The following is a 21,434-nucleotide window of genomic DNA, read 5'->3' as shown; positions in this document are numbered from 1 at the left end:
GTAAGAATATCTCAAATTTATACAGAAGGAAGAGAACTCTGAGAATTCTTATACGGCTCCAAAAACTCACTGTTAACTTCTGATATAATATATAATTTATTCTATAATATAATTGTCATGCCGACTCAGCTGCTGCAGAACCTGTTTATAAAGAATATGGGGAGATTACAGTGAAAGATTGATGGATATGATGTTCCTTCATTTATTTTATAAAGAAAGGTGTATTATGATGTTCTGCAGCAGCTGAGGTGTATTATGAGGTTCTGCAGCAGCTGAGGTGTATTATGTGGTTCTGCAGCAGCTGAAGTGTGTATGGTGATGCTCAGCAGCAGCTGAGGTGTGTTATGATGTTCTGCATCAGCTGAGCTGCATTATGAGTTTCTGCAGCAGCTGAGGTGTATTATGTGGTTCTGCTGCAGCTGAGGTGTATTATGATGTTCTGCAGCAGCTGAGGTTTATTATGAGGTTCTGCAGCAGCTGAGGTGTATTGTGATGGTCTGCTGCAGCTGAGGTGTATTATGAGGTTCTGCAGCAGCTGAGGTGTATGTTATACTAGCCACTGTCCTTTCGACAAACTTTTACTTATTAGATTGCCATCGTGCACACCATCAAATTGCACCATACTTTCATTACCAAAACATGTGGGGGGGCTGTATTGAAAATTGCTAGAAAGTTATGACATCCGCCTAGTAAGGAACCTGCTGTCCAATGCCTGTTGTCAAGACTGATCCATCTATAGTTACTAACATCTGTCCTGCTTGTCTGTAAGTCGGGGCATGTCATTGCAAACCCGATTCTGCTCCCCAGTCTGAGAGCGCAGTCCGACAGATGTATAAATTGGGCCGAGATCGGACCACAATGCCCAGACTGGCTGGCGGCTCTCCGTACCAGAGGGTAACAGCTTCCACTGAACCTCGCTTTCCCACGGTTTTCCGTTCTAGTCCTAAAGTATGCAAAGAAAGTATATACTGTAGATAAATTAATGCAATGGATTATCATCTGGCACTTTACAGGCCCTCTGTTCTTCGGAGAAATCAAAACAGTGCTTGGAACTACGGGGGATCAAAAAGTGGAAGAACAGCGCAGGTATCATGTGCTATACAGGATTGGGCTTTTATGTTACATTTTCATCCTCACGACAAGTACTTTTTAGTAGATAATAAAAAAGCATCTACTACATCATTACAATATCTCTATATATTGTACTCATTCCCCATATGCTGCTCATTAGATTGGAGACAGTTATGACAGATCATCGTGTTAATTGCACAGTGAAAGGCGGAATCAGCTCTCGGCTTCAGACATCTTCTCTCCTCGGAGGCTCCTCATAAGACTTCGCCTCTCACTTCATTCCTGTAACAAATGGTTTTTAACTATGAGGTTTATTCTCTTGTGATTTTTATCTTTTATGATATATTTTTACCATGTTTAGTGGAATAAACTGGATTTTCCTAAGAAGTTGTCTGGAAGGGGGGGAAGGGGACAGACATTAGGGTCTGTATCACTCGGCCACACAATGCCATGGGCAGCAATTTGGAGAATCCTTTGTTATGATTTTTTTTTGTTAGTGAATCTTTCAAACCATAGTCAATATTATATATGGACTGTTCAACTATCATCATGGATAGGACAGGTTGGATTTTTACATGTATGATCTTTTATTTCCTGGAGTTAAGTAGTGTTTATTAGATCTTATCTGGTGAGGGGAACTCACCAATTCATAGGTCAGGAAGAACACACAGATCAAGGGTGATGCACAGCAGGCTTGGTTTATGGATCAGCAAAGAACAGGACAACGGGATATGCTAAATGGCAGGCAGACCAGCAAAGCAGGACACGCATGAAGCACATAACCAGGACTCAAGATAACCATTCATTATGCTTACAGCAGATAAAGGGGTAAACAGCAGGTCTGAGCTAGACTGTAAATATAGGTTGTAAGAACCACAGGAGTTTACAGAATCGATTCCAACATACTGTGAATAAGTCCAGATAACAGTTTGTTATGCTTGCAGTAGAAAGGTTAAAGAGCAGGTCAGAACCAAGAGATAGATGCAGGTTGTAGAAATCACAGGAATTTACAGAGATGATTGCAGGTAAGAGAACTGGATGGTTGCAGGCTCCTAATCAAAAAGTTACAGGACACACAACTTACTAAATACTCAGACACACACGTATGTCTCAGTCAGCCTTAAAAGAGCATGGGTTATAATGTCAGTGAGGTTTGTTGGGCAACTCATGAGCTTAATGTGAAGCACAGCAAAGGGCAATAGCCCCATCCTGGGGTTGAGACAGGTGCGTAGCAGTGCCAACAATACCTGGCAGCACTTTATTCTTTGCTGTATAAATACTATAGTCATGGCCAAACAAACTCAACCAATTGGGGTGCCCCTCTGGAAGGACATTTTCTGTAATGCAATGTCTGCTGCTAATAGCCACTCTCCACCACTTATATGCCCCCCTGAATGTGCATTTGGTCACTAGGCCTCCATTCAAAATAAAATTAATGGAAGTGCGTCTGTCATGCAGTGACTAGGGACTGTGAGCGCTACTCTGATCCCTCAAACTAAGGCTCACCCTAGTCTATCCCTGTACCCTAGGAGATGGAGACACCGGGGTCACGTACCTTGCTATGCTCCTATCTAAGCTCTTATCTGATCCCATCCCCACCCAGGAAGGTGGGAGTCCAAAGCATATAGGATTACACTAAATCCCCCGTCTCACTAAGCGAGATCGCTAGCGAGATCGCTGCTGAGTCACAAGTTTCGTGACGCAACAGCGACCTCCGTAGCGATCTCGCTTTGTGTGACACGTAGCAGCGACCAGGCCCCTGCTGTGAGATCGCTGGTCGTGTCGGAATGGCCTGGACCTTTTTTTGATCGTTGAGGTCCCGCTGGGTAGCACACATCGCTGTGTTTGACACCTTACCAACGACCTCGTTGACGACTCAGACACTGAATCGTCATAATAGCTCCCATGTGAGATCGTTGTACAGGTCGCTACAGGTCGCTGGTGAGATGTCAAACAGTGAGATCGCAGCTGCGATCGTTAGTAAGATCTCACTGTTTGACATCTCACCAGCGACCACATAGCGACGCAGCAACGATCCCTGACAGGTCGTATCGTTGTTGGGATCGCTTTCGCGTCGCTAAGTGAGACGGGGCCTTAACCAGACAGACAAGGGATAAACGAAAACTACAATCATACAAATACACTCACAAAAAAGCAAAGTGGAACACAGGGGAGGGATAGGTAGGAGAAACCAAATAGGAGAGGATAGGGATAAGCACTCAAACCAACTCCACTCAGCAGTCTCCAGAACAACTTTCCAGACTCCTGCTCCAAACACAAACTACTCCTCAAACACCAAACCAGGTAGAATGAACTATCACTGGCAAGATCAGAAGCAAGGAGGAGGGTTCTTATACCTGCTGGGAGTAAGAGAACTCGGAACAGCTGATACAACCCAAGACAGAGGACTCCAGGAGTCCAACTAAGCAGTTTAACCCTTGCAGCTCCAGAGCAAAGAAAGACAGAACTGCTTATTGGGACAATTAAGCCGTTCTAACTATCACAGGTGTATGTGTCACCAGACACTGTGATCGTCTGACCCTACCGTGTCTCGATATCCCCATGACTGCGGCGTTTTGGGAGGTTTAGTGAGGCTTTGGCAACATCTAGGAGATTTGCCAACTCTTACCGCAGTCACAAAGGTCTTCCTTTTTTTACGGAAACCACCTGGATATTCCAGGAGAGTTGGCAAGTATATCAAGGAACTCAGGTACAAGGCTTCTTGCCACACACACTCCAGCAGGGATGGCTGGGCAGATTGCCTTCCCACAGAAAAAAAAGCCCAGCTCTGCCAAGTGGCAATTGTTTTCTTCTGCTAGGCCTTTATTGATCTTTATGGCCCGTTATTGTATCAGAGCCTTGGCGCTCCAAGGATCCTCTGGGGCTTTGTTGGGACAGTCCGAGCCTGATAGGTTTCTTGCAGCTTATCTACTTGAGTTACACTTTTATTTAATACTTTGTTACTGATCATTTATTAATCCTTATTGAAAATTTTCAATTTTGTTTTGCTAATCTTGACAGAAGTTCTAAGATTTTCATGAATGGTAATGTTTTTTTCTGTCTTTTTTTCTTTTTTTTTCCCTAGTTATTGCACGCTTAAAAAGAAGTTACTAGAGTAACAAATTAACACCCCATAAGCTCGCACTCTACATTGATTTTGCATTGGGTGCCTGAGGCTTTTCATCTCACATAGGGTTCATTTTCATGTGACATGGGACTACATTTGATATTGTTGTGCAATAATTAACTTTTAACTTTGCTGCTTGGTCCAGTCACATGTGCAGATTACTGTTATTACATAATGTGGACACTTGTTTTGCTTACTGCGGGGGCAGAAAGCTTCATGGTTAGAAATAGACACATCGCGTGTCAAGTTATTGCGGAGCGCCCCCACACCGCCGCAGGGCCGAGGGGTACCCGGAGCCGGGCCTCTAGGTCTCAGTCCTGGGGTTGTCACGGTGGCTAGACCCGGTCCGTGGCCCTGTCCGTCAGTGGGGGACGTCCGGTGAAATAGGTGGTGATAACGGTGGTGTAGCGGTGCAGTTGTGGGGTGCAGGTCGCGGTAAATAACGAGGACACCAGGTTGCAGTCTCTTTACCTCTTTACTGGAGATCTCTGAGTCCTCAGTCCAGAATACGGTTCACCCGGCTGCGCAAGTCCGGCCGGTCCAATGGCACCTCCAGAGTTCTCTTCACAGGTGGAAATCAGTGCCTTCCTTCTTAGCGCTGTGTGTTGTAGTCCTTCCCTGCTGTGCTCACGGAAAGTACCCCACAACTGTTGTGTCTGTTTCTTAAGTTCCCTCACAACTCGATTAGATGTTCCTCTCTTATTCCATCCCTCCCTGTTATTCAGGTTGGAACGGCACCCGTTTGTCAGGTAGGCCTGGAGTTCTTCCGGGACCCTAGTGACGCCCCTCTCCCGCAATTGCCCCCCAAGACTTCATAGGTGATATGTGGTAGACAGCCCGCCTGAGACTGACTGTCCTGCCGCTGTTTGGAGTATGGCTTAAAGCTGTATATTATTCCACTCCCTCGGCGTTCCGGCCACCGGTAATGCGCCTCAGCAAGGTGCTGCCTCTTTCAACAAAACCCCTGCTGGTATTCTCCGTCTGCTTGATCTCGTTTCTCACTCAGCACAATCTATCTCGCTTCTAGTCCTTTCTTGGGCACCGCCGCTATGCTGAGCAGGCACGGTCCCGTTACGTTCTTTCTAATGCCAAGCCTCTGCCAGGATCCCACCCCTGGCAGAGACCCTACTGTCTCTTCCTCCACAACACCCTCTCTCACTAGGTGTTGCTTCGTTCAATCCAGTCAGCGTTCTTCCTAACTTCCTGCCTGACCCCCAGTTTACCCACTATGGTGGGGAGTGGCCTAATGAATAGCACCCTTAGCTCCCCCCTGGAGGCCCTGCTGTGAAACATATTGGTGTCTGTGATACCTGATCAGAGGAACTCCTTCAGTGCCATCGAACGCACCATGGCTCCCCTTAGTGGCGAAGCCACAGTACTGCAACGACCAGGACTCTGGGGCGCTGCATTATTGTATATAGTCCAGAGGTTTGTCAGTTACAGAATGTAGCACAGTCTATTAGCACAGATGCTTGGCGGTTGCAGTCTATAAGCACAGATGCTTAGTGGTTGCAGTCTATAAGCACAGATGCTTGGTGGTTGGAGTCTATAAGCACAGATGCTTGGTGGTTGCAGTCTATTAGCACAGATGCTTGGTGGTTTCAGTCTATTAGCACAGATGCTTGGTAGTTGCAGTCTATTAGCACAGATGCTTGGTAGTTGCAGTCTATTAGCACAGATGCTTGGCAGTTGCAGTCTATTAGCACAGATGCTTGGTGGTTTCAGTCTATTAGCACAGATGCTTGGTGGTTTCAGTCTATTAGCACAGATGCTTGGTAGTTGCAGTCTATTAGCACAGATGCTTGGCAGTTGCAGTCTATTAGCACAGATGCTTGGTATTTGCAGTCTATTAGCACAGATGCTTGGTGGTTTCAGTCTATTAGCACAGATGCTTGGTAGTTGCAGTCTATTAGCACAGATGCTTGGTAGTTGCAGTCTATTAGCACAGATGCTTGGTATTTGCAGTCTATTAGCACAGATGCTTGGCGGCTGCAGTCTATTAGCACAGATGCTTGGTGGTTTCAGTCTATTAGCACAGATGCTTTTGTGGTTTCAGTCTATTAGCACAGATGCTTGGTGGTTTCAGTCTATTAGCACAGATGCTTGGCGGCTGCAGTCTATTAGCACAAATGCTTGGCGGTTGCAGTCTATTGGCACAGATGATTGACGATTGCAGGCTATTGGCACAGATGCTGGGTAATTTTAGTCTGTTGGCACAAATGTTTGGTTACACTATTAGTACAGATGCTTGGTGTTGGTTCAGAATTCAGATGCTTGGCGGTTGCAGTCTACTGGAATGGACGGTTATAGGCTATTGGCACAGATGCTTGATGATTAAACTATTCGTACAGATGCTTGGTGTTTACGGTCTGTTGGCACAGATGCTTGGCGGTTACTGTTTGATGTCACAGATACTTAGTGGTTACACTCTATTACCGTAGTCCAGAATTCAGATGCTTGGTGGTTACAGTCTTTTAGTACAGATGCTTAGTGTTTACCGTATATTGGTACAGATGCTTTGCAGTTACTGTCTGTCATCACAAATCCAGAAAATACCTTTTTGTAATTATTTAATAATTCTCCCTTCTATGAACCTGCTGAGGTTTAAAAACTAGGAATACTGCAATGCACAGCAAATAAATAATATGCAATTCGAGCAAGAAAAAGAAATGCGGCACTCACCGTTTCCTAAAATTAGTCCTTTATTGCAATGCTCTGGACATACAGGTGACATGCGGGGCATGCCGGGAAAATCAGAGGACCACGCCCGTCATCCTCTGATTTTCCCCTCACCCCCTGAAGGTTGCCTTTGTGTCCTGATCTTTACAATAAAGGACTGATTTTAGGAAACGGTGAGTGCCGCATTTCTTTTTCTTGCATGACTTGTCGTCACAAATGATTGAGTGTCACTCTTTTTCTCTCCCTCTATTAGCACAGATGCTTGTCTGTTACAGCAGAGCTCATGGTAACTTAAAGGGGAGAACACTGGGGCAGAACTGTAGTCTTGGTACAGTCTTGGTCTCTGGTCACACTTGCTGTCAGGAGTTATGATGAAGCTTCAGCCCACTGCTGGAACAATTGCTCTTGGAAGTGCCCAGTCAGGATTCAGTAGGCTGGAGTTGGTCTTAAGCCACTCGGGCTAAATATTCAAGAGGACACTATTAATGGTCCAGAACCACTCGATCAGGATGCAGATTTTTCCACTGTTGAGTGTTGACAGATCCTCCCAAGAACTAACACTCCACAGGTCACTGCTGCCAAAAACAGTATTGTGCAGTCCCTGACCCCACATGAGACACTCTCCTCATAGATCTATCAATGTATCTGTCTGTCTATCCGATGTATATCTATCTGTTTTGATTGCACAGTGTCACTTTACTGCATCCACACACACGACGAGAGCCAAAGAGTGCATTTAGTGCCCGCCTGTACACCGCGTATTTGTAATTTGCAACCTATTGCTTAATAATTTGTATATCTATCTATCTATCTATCTATCTATCTATCTATCTATCTATCTATCTATCTATCTATCTATCTATCATCTATCTGTCTGATTATCTATTATCTATCTATTATCTATCTGTCTGATTATCTATTATCTATCACCTATCTATTTATTATCTATTATGTATCTATCAAAATATTATCTATCCATCTGTCTGTGTAATTCACTATCCCTCCGTGTCATCTGTACGACACTTGGCTTCAACTGATGTCATTGTGAATTACGTTGTTACAGGGTCATTATTTCCTATGTGTTATACACTGTTTTTTTTTTTTCTTTTTTTAGCGTGGCTCCCGGGTTCCTTTTTGACCGTTTGCCACAATTTAGGAATTTGCTGTTTTTAGAAGCTTAGATTCTGATTTGAGAGCTATGACTGAAAAAGAACCCGGAAATTTAGAATGGAGGAAGTTGTAGCACGTACTAATTAGTCCAGAATGAAACCTCAACCTAAAAATATCATGGAGTATATGAAAGGTCGCTCCGGGCTTACGCAAGACAAGTAGGACCTTCCGCACGTAACATAAAACAAAACCAAATGTTTCAGAAATTAGGCGGCAGATTTTCAGACATTGTGACTTCTGAGTCCTCCTGTGCATCAATGTGCGGATAATTAACCATGTACAGTACGTCCTACAAACTGTAGAAATTCTTAGAAATCAGAGGCTTCTCTGCAACAAAAGGGGGGAAGATTTGTGAAATTTTTTCTTTTAAGACCGTTTACACAAACCTTCCCCTCCTAGATAGTTTTCTGGGCGGAAGTGAGGAGATGAAGCAGACTCTCCTAGGAGCAGGTCCGCATCATACACCGTTAGTACCCAACTGCCATTACCGTGATCAGATCCGGCGCTGATCATGGCAGTAACCCCCTTAGATGCCACAGTACTTGATAAAACAATGTTTTGTGGAACATTTAGATAAAAACTATTGATTAAAAAAAAGAATTAATAATAGTTATATTTTAGCTAGTTACCCCTGTAAAAAAAAAAAAAAAAGTGGGGAGCGGAAGACCTGCTCTACATTCTAGAATTATCCCATTTCAGGGACTTAAGTCATACACTGTATTAGGCAGATCGGAGAGAAGCTTAAAAAAATGTCTTTTGGAGGACCCAGAATTACACATGTCAATTGGAATGGTGTAATGCTTCAGTTCCTCTCTGGAGGCGCTGTTGGGAAATTTCAACACTTACAGTCAGGCTCTTCTACACTTATAAAGCAAAAAACCTATTTAACTTACTGATGATATATTTATGATGATGGGAAATGTTCTGGAAAGGGAATCTAAGAACAAGAAGAAAAGGCCAATACATGAGTGATGTGCACACCTAATTATATGTAAGAATATATCTTTATTGAACGCCTAGAGACATACAATATGTACATAATAAAAACATCCAAAAAATGAGCAACAATAATCAAAACACCCCTGCGTCCAAAATAGACAAGGCAACCGTGGGGTAAGACAGCTATGGATAATACTACACAGAGTAAACACCACCTCTATTGCTAGTACTGCTGACCCTTATAAAGTGCAGCGTACCAAAAGCAAGTATTTGTGCCGCATTGAATAAACACCACCTCTATTACCAGTACTACTTACTCTTATAAGGTGCAACGTGCCAAAAGCGAGAAGCCTGTATAGATAGTACTTGGGCTATCACCTGTTACTTGCCACAGGTGAATATGAACAAGCATCACATGCTTGAAACAGAGTTGTTTACCCACAATTTTGGAAAGATGCCAACAATTTTGTCTGGCCTATTTTGGGGGTTTTGTGTGAAATTATGTCCAATTTTCATTTTCTCTCTTTAAATTCTTTGTGTGTATTGGAACACCACAAAAAAAAAAAACAAATGTGTATAACAAAATGTGTAATTGTAATAATTTTCTGGGAGAAATACTTCATCTTTTGGAACAATTTCAAGGGTCCCAACACTTTCGGCGATGACTGTCAATACATATACTGTATATTGCACAACCCCTCATACCATACTATAGTCATATTATTTAAATTATTTATTTGAAAGCATCTATGGACAAACCGTTTCTCCCATTTTTTGCAGAACTATGCCATGAAATGAGCTAAAAATGGGCAATGTTTTTTGAATATTTGCATGAAAGTGGGTGCTCCTGTGATGCTTGTAGGTTCTGCTGGATGGATGGGCAGAGGAGAAAAAAAACTGTCCCATCAATAAGAATGCAAATGTTGGGAGATATGCCTGCCTAAAACTACCAGTATGTTTTGGGGACATCCAAAGTGTCCATAAAGGACTTTTCAGTTCTTCAACATGCTGCGGTATTATTGACCGTTTTGATCTGAACTGTGGGCCCCATTACACCACAGTCCTGCGAGACCATTGCCCAAAGTCTGCAGTATTATTTCTGAGAATCAGGACTACAGCTTTAATACTTTTGTCCCCAAAAGTTGTGTTTTTACTAGGTTCTAATTTTATATTACTAGAAAGTGTTTCTTGCCCCCTATTTTGTATTGTTTACTATTGATAGGCGGCACACGGCTGCAGTACATATGTTTGTTTTCTAAGCAATTAGGCATAGGAAAAGGGAATGATTTCTTCCTTCCTTGCATGGATGGAATTTCTGTTGACCATATTTACTTTCACATGTTATTGTATGTATATTTTCTTGGGCTTTTTCATTCCTTAGGGTGGAACAGCTTTAGTCATGGGATGGCCATCAAAGGATTTTTTTCTAAAGCTTATATTTATGGAAAGTGGGTATATATTGTGAAATAATTGTCTTACTCCATATATATATATATATATGTATGTGGCACAATATTATGTAGTCTTGTTATTTTTTTCATAGCATGAGGCTAGAAAATGTACAGCCCATGGAAATGCATTATTTGGGTCCTGGGTTTAAATCCCACCACGGACATCATCTGCAAGGAGTTTGTATGTTCTCCCCATGTTCCCGTGGGTTTTCTCCAGGTTCTCCGGTTTCCTCCCACATTCCAAAGACATACTGATAGGGAATTTAGATTGTGAGCCCCATCAGGGACAGTGCCAATAATGTGTGTGAAGCGATGTGGAATTAATGGGGCCATATAAAATGAGTAAAATAAATAAATAACATTTTGATTTGGACTACCATGAGTCCAACGAGCAGAAAAGGTAAATTGCATCAACTGCACATACAAGACTCTTCCAGGACTTAGATATTTATGATCTTCCCTTAGGACAAATCGGGAGGGTCCGACTCTCGTTCTCATCTGTTTTTCCAACAACTACTAGAAAATATCCAGTACTGATATGTGAATAGTGATGATCGTACGTGCTCAGATAAGGTCTTCTCCGAGCAAGCTCGGGTGCTAACCCAGTGACCTTGGCGTGCTCGAATAATATGTTCGAGTCCTCAGGGGTGCATGTCTCGCGGCTGTTCGGCAGCCTCAACGCATACAGGGATTGCCTGAGCATAACACCTTATCCGACCACATTCGCTCATCACTATGTCTGGGTAATAAGCATGCCACCATTTCAGTTGCCGCCCGAGGCTGCAGCTATTTCTTTGTACTCTTGAGTGCACCTCACATATATCTTGTAGGTTTTGCAGCCAGGAAAGTTTTTCAATGCCCTTAAGGCTTGGAACGTCTTGCCAGGTTGGGTAATCTGCAATGTATAAAGAGGTGACAGTTACTAAGGGCTGTGTTGTATTCAACAAGTTGTATTGCTCATATATACACATAGTATTGTGGCTTTCTGCTATTTTTATTTTTCTATATCGTCTGTCTTTACCACAGGTCAAACATCGAAGCCAATCAGACAGAGGAAGAAGGGAAGTCCCCGAGAACAGAACAGCATGTTCTCAGCCCTAAAAAGGGGGCAGCTAGCAAACCAGAAACCCTCATACAATAACACTGATAGGATCAATGGGACACACACTCACAAAAGAACAAAGCGCTTTTTGTCCTACCCCCGGTATGTCGAAGTCATGGTGGTTGCTGACAACAAGATGGTTGAATATCACGGTGCTAATCTCCAGCATTATGTTTTAACACTTATGTCCATAGTAAGTATCTTCTTGTTGACTGCATCGATCTCTAATTTTCAGTTGTCCTCTCATAAAATTTGTCTTCAGATGCCTGGGAACGAAAATTAAAACCATTTTGGGCTACAGAATGATAAGATGACCTAACGATATGATACTTTACAGTATCACCGGGCATATTGACTTTTCCAAAAGCCAATTGGTTATTCCAGAAGTCATTCAGTTTTCGGTCAACTTCCCGTATATGAGATCAAAGTTGAATGAACCCAACATTTTTTTAGTCAACTTTGGCCAGTGATCTTATGTGTATGACAGTCTTCTTGTTATTAATCGAGAAAAAATATATAGCATTTTAGAGCCCAAATACCATGGCAGCCACAGAGTTCCCTTTTCCCTCAATGATGACCCCATTTTCTGCCACAAAAGTCTCATTAGCAGCCAAAGAGCCACCACTTCCAATGAATAAGGCCTCATTATTTCTCCTAACGCTCTCACTGCTATCAAAAAGCCCTCTCTCCCAATGAAAAAGGTCTCATGATTAGAGATAATGCCCTCATAACAAACCATAACGGCCCAACTATCTGCCATATAAACCCCATTACCAACCATAAAGCTTCTATTGCCTACCAGAGAGGTCTCATTACCAAGCACCTTGCCCCATTAGCATCCAAGAAACCCCCATTGCCAAGCAAAGAGGCCTGATCATCAACATGGTGCCCACATTGACAGCCAAAGATTTGGCTCGATTTTTACTCACCGGACCCTGGGGCGTCACTATTCATCGTAGAAGTGGTACTTTGAATGCGTTGCGATAACACTCTATATACATTGAATATTTATGCTCAGCATTGGACATGTCAGCATTTTGTGAGCCTGGTTTAGACGTGCAAGGAAAGATTTCGTCCTCGGTGTCCTTGAGTGTTATAACCCACCTATGGAGCTTGTCATCGCTGTGTATTTTCCAGTCTCCCGATGTAATTAGCCATTCTTAAATGGGTAGACAAATGAAGCGCTGTAGAAAGTTTATGCTCCCCAGATGGCTGGTTGGATACTGTAGCAAAAGTGCTTAATCCACCATGAAATGACAATGTCACAGATGTTTTTTATGCTATTTAACAGCATTACATACTCTGCATATAACTGAGACCTATCAACATTTTATTTCTCCATAAAGATTCACTTACAGACAATACATAATTCATACATAGAAAATGCACAAAAATCAAATATCTCAGCACTTTCTTATTTGTATCTGCTCCATATATTCATTTTGATCTCATATTGCAGTTGAAATACAGCATATCAATTGCCTCTGTGTCCTAGGAAATCAGCCATACCTCTGTCCTCCTGCTCCTCACTGTCCTGCATCTGCAGCAGGAGCCTCTCCCCACTGGCTTAGAAAATAAATACGGTTATGTCCTGAATCCCATTCTGCTATGTCCCATCTCCAGTCACTTGTTATCTGAAAATTTAACAGATCAGTGGGAGATTAACACCTATGTTTTCTACAGAATTTTTACATGAATTTTTAACATGCATCATCATATCCTGCAGAGTGACAGACCGGGGCAAGATTATTCTGTTTTTTTTATCATTTATTTTTAGGATTGGTCTTCCTTTATATTATATACAGTATACTGGATATGGTGCAAATCGATTCACAGCACCATTATCCGCAATTTATGGCTATCGGATGGGACCCCTGTAAACCGCCTATTAACTGATAGCATCCCCATCTCCTTTTTCGATTAGCCAGCCTGGCGCGACATCATGGTTTGCAGGCTGGACAATCAATAGAAGAGCCATGGGTGCTAGCAGGAAGAAGGTGGCTCTCAGGCCTCCCGTCCGACAGCCACAGAATACTGACAAAGCCACTGGACCACTTTCAATATCTACAGTTTTATACATATACTTTTTATTACAAGAATAAGCAACTTTACAAATAATTTCTATAAAAAATTGTTAACATTGACCCATCAGTTTTCAAGAAAACTTGGATGATCGGGAATAATAATCGTAATACTTTTTGCATTTTTTTTAGATTTTTGCCTAAATCAATCTTGATTATTAGTATTTAGCACTTTGACTAACTTGAGTTTGAGGCACATGCACATTGGTAGTTGTATAAGTTTTCCTAATGCACATTTTACCGAAATCCTGTTACTGCTTTTCTTGCCGTAAGATGGACCAAGTCAAGTGATTTTCCATTTCCCGCAGGTAGCTTCCATTTATAAAGATCCAAGTATTGGGAATTTAATCCATATTGCCATTGTAAAATTAGCTGTGATCCAAGAAGAGCAGGTATAGTATTTTTTTAAATTTTTGTATTTATTTTTTTAAATAGAGGATTTGCCAAATTAATTTGTTGATCAGGATATGCGTTCTTTACTTTTGTCCAGGAGGGTCCATCGATTTCTTTTAATGCTCAGACAACCTTAAAAAATTTTTGCATATGGCAACAATCCCAGAACAACCCAGATGACAACCATCATTCCCACCATGATACAGCGGTGCTAATAACAAGGTAAAGTGACCCCCTTCTCTCCTTCTGAGCCCGGAAATGCCCAATTTATGCAAATTAGTGTAAACTACTCCTTTTTGCAGTCTTCTTGACAGTTGCAGAAAAAACACGAGTGCCACAAAAATTATAAAATTATCATTTACATGACGTAAAAAATAATCACGGATTCAATTAAAAAGAGCAATGCAACAATGCAGCATTAATATTTCTGGAGGGACAATGGAAACCTCAGAGGAACTTGACAGACCCTATTATAAGTCCAAGGGGTCTTTTGGACACTATGTGGATCATATGATGGGTCCATAATTTTCCAAATGCTGGCCTAGGACTCGGTGGTAAACTGTCCACCCACTGCCTGTTGTCCGCTAACTTCTTCTGACATCCACCTTATTGGTTTGGCAGAAGTCGGGAGGACATGTATGGGGCAGGTTTACACTGCATACACCCACCGATTATTGCTGTGTTTGGCGCTAGCGCTGATCTCCACAGTTAAACCCCTTAGGGAAAGTTCTAGTAAAGTAGATGGGATTTATAGAAATCTCCGGCCAACCTTGCTTTTTTTTTTTTCATTGCTTATGCTGACCTGTGGAGTGTTTTTTAAATCCACAACGCAGGTACGCTGAGTTTTATGTGTGGATTTCCCCCATTGAATTGCCTTAAATGCAGAAAATCTGTATACGTTTTTAATGCTTTTCAGTTGCGGAATCATACAAAAATCAAATGTAATCTGCACATGACTGTATCGATAAAGTTTTTTCAAAGACAAATACTGGGACAGGTATCAAAAGCACAGATCATACCAAAAAGAGACAAAAATGCAAATAAAAACACATTTAAATAGGGAAAAAAACACAAGTATCCTAATTTAGCTAAAATGTGCAGAAATGCTGCAGAAGATATGCAACATCAAAAACTCACCATATACTCATCGTGGGAAGGTCACCGTAGATGCTATGATCAACAGGGACCATGGCATCTAAGGCTACTTTCACACTAGGTTTTTTTTTAATCCGTCGCAATCCGTCGTTTTGGGCAAAAAACGGATCCTGAAAATGTGCCCGCAGGAAGCGTTTTTTGCCTTTGACTTGTATTGCCGACGGATCGCGACGTATGGCCATACGTCGCGTCCGTCGTGCACTGGATGCGTTGAGTTTTGGCTGACCGTCGGCACGAAAAAACTTTCAAGTGAACGTTTTTTCGTACGTCGCGTCCGCCATTTTCTACCGTGCATGCGCGTCCGGAACTCCGCCCCCTCCTCCCTGGACTTTAGACTGGGCAGCGGATGCGTTGAAAAACTGCATCCGCTATCCACGTCGTGCATAAATTTCACAACGTGCGTCGGTACGTCGCGCCGACGCATAGCGACGGACCAGTACCGACGCTAGTGTGAAAGAGGCCTAAGTGGTTAGATGGCTGGAGACCCATGGGTGGAACCTAATAGGGGCCTACGGATTTCTATCTATACCCCTGTCAATTTGGTTCTTGTATGATCATCACCCATGTTTCCTAGAAACAGAATCACCTGAACAGATTAAAAAAAAATTCACTTAAGCGATGATCACATGACTGTTTTTCTCTCACCTGAAAAAATTGGGGTAATTACACTCTGAACAGAGTCTGATCGGAGTGTCAGACAATTTTCTCTGAGGTGGAGAAACATTTTTCTCTGCCTTCTCCATATTGTCAGTCCATGAAAGTGGGGACCGCATTTGGATATCATCCAAGAGCGGTTACAATTTTTTTTTTCCACTGACCCTTAGACTTGAATGGGCGAGTGCCATCCGATTCTCTGAGGTAAATCGTGCACTGACTTGGTCCATGGAAAAAAATCGCCCATGTGCACGGCCCCATAGAATGACATGGGGAAGAGTGCTATCCATTAAAACAACGGCTATCACTTGTCCGGTATTTACAGTCGTGTGAACGAGCCCTTAGGGCAAATAAAAAAATGGATATGGTACTTCCTTTTTTTACTTTCAAGAAAAGGCCCCCTTATACTCATTCACATAGCTGTATTATGGCACTATGTAGGAGAGGTCCGTAATATGGAGCCAATATCAAGTTATTGGCTTATAATGTGAATCTAAACGAGGCTCATAACTTAAGTTCACACTCCGTGGCGTTGCCATATTATGAATGTAATGTTTGGAACCATTGCTTCTAGGGGAGAACAAGGTGTCTCAGAGAAGCGTCTCAGAGAAGCACCATACTGCACAACACAGGATAATTACAGTCCTACATTAGACGCCTTTCACCGCCATATTTGCTTCATGCTTATGGCGTTGCATAAGGCCTTAGGCTGAGGTGGGTCTACAAGGCCACGAGTAACTTCTGCTTTTACATCGACTACCGAGTTGTAATTTTCTTGACAGGGTTCACAAAGATGAGAATTATTACAGTCTCTCAGCTCCTGCTCTGTTTTATACATTTTCACAGGTGTCTATGTAAAATGTGATAAATGAGGTGACCGATTAGTTTAACACACCGTCACCGGCAGCAGATATTTCATTTAGTGAGATTTACGTCAATGCACTAATGCCGCAGACAAGGCCCTGGTGCCCTAAGCAGCGCAAAAACTGCTTTATGGATTAGGGTTTAATATACGGAAAAGTGTCGTCTGTGGAAATAAATTATGTGATGTTCTCCTACTTCTCATTTTCTCATTACGGATGGAAATAACAGCAGCCATTGTACACAGACACACATATATATATATATATATATATATATATATATATATATATATATATATATATATATATATATATATATATATATATAATATAATTTAATTTTTATATATAGTTTATATATATATTCATATAACAGATTTTATATATATTTATATAATATAATTTGTATATATATTATATATATTTATATAATTGTTTTTATATATATATATATATATATATATATATATATATATATATATATATATATATATATGTAATATAAAATATATATATATATATATATATATATATATATATATATATTTATAAGATACAGTTTATATATGTATATATTTTATATATTTATTTATATAGTATAATGTTTATATATCTTATTTATATATACAGTTCTGCAGAGGAAAATTGGAGCAGCTGCCTGTAGCAACCTAATTGGTTCCTATGGGTAAAGACTCCTCTTTCTTCCTTCCCCCCCAGTTTTAAAAATCTCCCTTCAAAGTGTCTAATATTAGTCTCGATTTTTCATTTATTTTCAGACAGGATATATGTAGAGCCCAGGAGAAATGTGATACATTAGGTAAGATATAATATTTCATTCATTTTATGAAACACAATGGAGGCAGATTTATTAAAAAAAAAAAAAAAAAAAAAAAAAGAGCCTTGCTAAAGTAAAGCTGTTCCCCATAGCAACGTATCACAGAGCAGCTTTCATTTTACCCGAGCTGTTTACAAAATGAAAGCTGCGTCCTGATTGGTTGCTATAAACCGAGTAGATCTAAAAATGGTGTTATGGGGAAGGGGATCTAAATTAGGATATTTATCTAGTTCCCTAATCATACTACAGGTAGTTCAGGGGTGTAACTATGGGAGGTGCAGAGGCTGCATTTAGACATAGGCCCTAAAGCCTGAGGTGACTAGAAAAACAAAAAAAGCTTTTTGTACCAGACCTGTGAACTTGCGCAGTTTTCAGTCTTCCTCACCTGGTCACCCCATGAGATGATATAGCGATCACCCCTTTTCCATGGGAAGGGTGCAGGACCCCCATTAAAAAATAATAATTTGGGTTGTTACTTCAATTTTTGACATCTGATGGAGACAAGTCCTGCAAGATGAAAAGACTGGGCATATTGAAATCCAGTATGTCCAATCATTCCTTTAATCCAACAAATCTCCTATCTGGGAAAAGTCCATATTTTTTTAATTATCCATTGGTTATGTGGGATTTTATGACTATGTAAATAAATTAGCAGTAACTATGTTATGTGATACAACTTAATAATGATCCTATAAAGAGATAATTTGTCTGATCTATCTGTTATTGGCAGGTTTGGCTGAGCTCGGCACAGTGTGCGATCCATACAGGAGTTGCTCCATTAGTGAAGACAACGGCCTCAGCACGGCATTTACTATAGCACATGAGCTAGGACACGTGTACGTTTCATGTAAATACATTTGCCTTTGAAATAAACCATTCTGTATTAACCTTACAATGGGTTCACACGCTACGATTTTTCACAGTCAGCAGTAGCTGTGTATAAATTCTATATATATGCTGCCATAAATTAAATTAATCAGATGTCAAGACCAAATTGTTTTGATAGCTGCATATAAACAGGAATTGTTTTCAGCCTCCAGCAAGGAATGAATGACCCGATGTTAGACCGTAATCAATGTTGTAAAGGAAGAGTTCGTATAATTTCGAAAAATCCTGGCGTGCAAATACTCATAGTATCCATCTATCCATCTGTTTATCTCATAATCTGTCCGTCTATTTATCCATTTCATTATCTATGTATTATCTATCAATTCAATCTATCTCTTATTGGATGTTTGCAGTGTGTAAAGGTTGACATCATTTTTCTACCATAGTCAAGGTTCAATTATTGGCCCTGCCCACATCTCATGCACCCGGTAGATTTGACAATCTTTCCTTCCAGGAAAGTTTACAATTATGATCTGGGTATGTCAAATCTATCTATCAATCATTCCATTGCTTTCTTTCCTTCCTACATCCCTCCCCTTCCTTTTCCTTCCTTCCTTCCTTCCTTCCCTTCCCTTCCCTTCCCTTCCCTTCCCTTCCCTTCCCATCCCTTCCTTTCCTTTCCCTTCTTTCCCTTCCTTTTTTTCCTTCCTTCCTCCTTCCCTCCCTACTTCCTTACCTACCTCCATCCCTCTCTTCCTCCCTTCTTTCCTTTCCTCCTTTTCTCATAGCTCCTTCCCTTATCTCCTCTTTCCTCCTGCCTTCCTCTTCTTCTACCTACCTTCTTGCTTCCCCCTTCCTCTTTCTTCCGTCGTCTTTGTTCCTTCCTTCCTCCCTCCCCCTCTTCCATCCTATCTTCATTCCTTCTTCTTTCATGTTCTCCCTCCCCTCCTCCCATTCTCCATCCATCCCTCCATCCTTTAATTTCCTTCCTCCCTTCCTCACTCTTCCTTCTTTCCTACCTTCCTTTATTCTTCTTCCTCTGCCATCCTTCCTTGTTTTCTCCTTCCTTTCTTTTAACCCTCTCTTCCTCTTCTATCCATCCTTCCACTCCCCCTCCATTCCTAATGTGCATAATGGTGCTGTTCTTGAGAAAAAAATTGTAACATTAAGGTTACACAACTCTGATAGCTGCTTACCTTCCTTCCATAAACCGCTACTGTTCCACCATATCACTGTCTGTTAAAGTGCCCCCATAATAGTGGCAGACATAGTGTTCTCATTGCTGCGCTGCCCTGCACTAATAATAGTAACTTTCGCTTCTTTTTCCGAAAAAGACCACATGGCATAAGCAGCCTTTGAATGATGGCATTTGCATTAGTAAAAGAGATGTGACAATTATGTTATTGTAGTTGGGGCACTGGTTGAGGTCAGATGCCTACTTAATGTCTTGCATACTGGTGACTGACTCATCTCCATGTTTCCTTAGATTCAATATGCCGCACGATGACAGTAATAAGTGTAAAGAGGAGGGAGGCAAGCAACAACACGTCATGGCTCCAACTCTCAACTTTTACACCAACCCTTGGATGTGGTCCAAATGTAGCAGGAAGTACATCACACAGTTCCTAGAGTAAGTGGCACGTTATCTCCAAACCAAATATGTTTGTAGAGAGAAGCTACATACACATTTGGGACGTTTTCTAAGAATATGTCCCAGTCATTTCGAATTTTGTCTTCATTAAAGCATTTTTTTTACCAATGACCAAAACAATAAAAAGTGTAATCCTTTTTATAATTTTGTAAAGACTTCTCAAAAGTTAGACAGGTCAAGTTTTCAGGTCTAGGTACTCTCCAACCAAAGTACGATGACAGCTGAGTCTCACCAATGCTTGACATTTAGGCCGACAGAGCAAATTGTAGATGTAGTGTCAATAGTCAGCTGCAGCAGATCCCTTCGGTCGTAGAAAGCCCTTATAAAAGTACCAACCTTAGCTTGAGTCTATATACCCTAAAAGACACAGTGCCCCAGATGTCACCTTGCTTACCTTTGTATGCTAAAGCCTTCTTATCAATCCATGCAGAAAAAATAGCTTCAAGATTAAGTAATTGGTGATTGATTGCCTTTATCTGGGATGGTAATGTCATGAGACAGTAGGACTATCATGTTGAACCACTGTTTATCAAAAAGTGTGGGTCACCTCACCAGTAATGCCTCCCTCACAGTCTAGATACCTGGAGCGCCTTCTCTTAGTTTGTCCAAACCCTACAGCAATCACTCAAAAGGGCAGAAGCACTGCATGCTATGCCCCTTCGGCTGTAGTTGGTTCTTCTTAGAGAATGGAGGTGGACTTTCTACGTGCCCCTTTTCAATGTCAGAAAAAAGCTGTTCATAGACAAAAAGGTATAGTTAAGCACTCCTGTCCATTCATTTCACCTATCATCGAGGTCAAGTGCAGTTCAAAACAAGGAAAGAGGGAAAAAGAAAAGGAAGGCTTCAGGAATATCGAGTGGGGGATGACATTTGATCTTGATTAGTAAGGTAAAGTTTACCAAGTCTGCCTTCAGGTATCTATAAGTTTGATATTCACCCTTGAGGTCTGGGCATCATCTTATTTATGAAGGGGAAATGGCTATTAAAAGGTTCAGTGAGGGAGTGGGTAGGAGAACAGAGGAGTACTAGAAACCCTGCGGGTCAAGGCTTTGACTGGTGACGATCTACATTCCATTTTTCCTTTTCCAGAGCTAGGGCAGCAAACTGGACCTTTTCGCCAAGCAAAGAAGAGCCTATCTGCAACTCTATAAGAGAGGGACAAGGAGATCCAAAAGGTTGCTGGGTTCCGGTGTGAGGGTTTCCATTTTGCAGAAAGACTTGGAGATCATCTTCTAGGGATTGAGTGATGATGACAATTTTTATATTCCCATGCATAAATCAAAAATCCCTTATCCAACGACTCCCTTTTTTATTGTACCCTCTTCTTGTGTCCATTCCCCAAAACTGACAATATTTTTTACTGTATTTTCTTGCCCACTTCATATGATTATGAAACCTTTTCGGAATAGAAATAACCATCATTTTACGAAAAAAA

At 41.4% G+C, this 21,434-nt stretch overlaps 1 protein-coding gene across 2 annotated transcripts in view; it reads left to right on the top strand.

Moving 5' to 3' along the window:
- ADAMTS9 (ADAM metallopeptidase with thrombospondin type 1 motif 9) overlaps positions 1-21,434 on the top strand; it is a 218,896-nt gene that overhangs the window by 34,082 nt on the left and 163,380 nt on the right. For both annotated transcript variants that reach the window (XM_077275942.1, XM_077275943.1), the window contains 6 exons: positions 11,464-11,732; positions 13,929-14,012; positions 14,111-14,235; positions 17,462-17,502; positions 18,251-18,356; positions 19,835-19,978. In XM_077275942.1, the coding sequence (XP_077132057.1) occupies positions 11,464-11,732; positions 13,929-14,012; positions 14,111-14,235; positions 17,462-17,502; positions 18,251-18,356; positions 19,835-19,978 (769 nt within the window). The remainder of the gene's footprint in view (positions 1-11,463; positions 11,733-13,928; positions 14,013-14,110; positions 14,236-17,461; positions 17,503-18,250; positions 18,357-19,834; positions 19,979-21,434) is intronic.

This window comes from Ranitomeya variabilis, chromosome 8, assembly GCF_051348905.1.
Source record: "Ranitomeya variabilis isolate aRanVar5 chromosome 8, aRanVar5.hap1, whole genome shotgun sequence".
Classification (NCBI taxonomy): domain Eukaryota; kingdom Metazoa; phylum Chordata; class Amphibia; order Anura; family Dendrobatidae; genus Ranitomeya; species Ranitomeya variabilis.
Note: the sequence above shows the minus strand (reverse complement) of the source record. Positions and strands in the feature narration are given on the sequence as shown.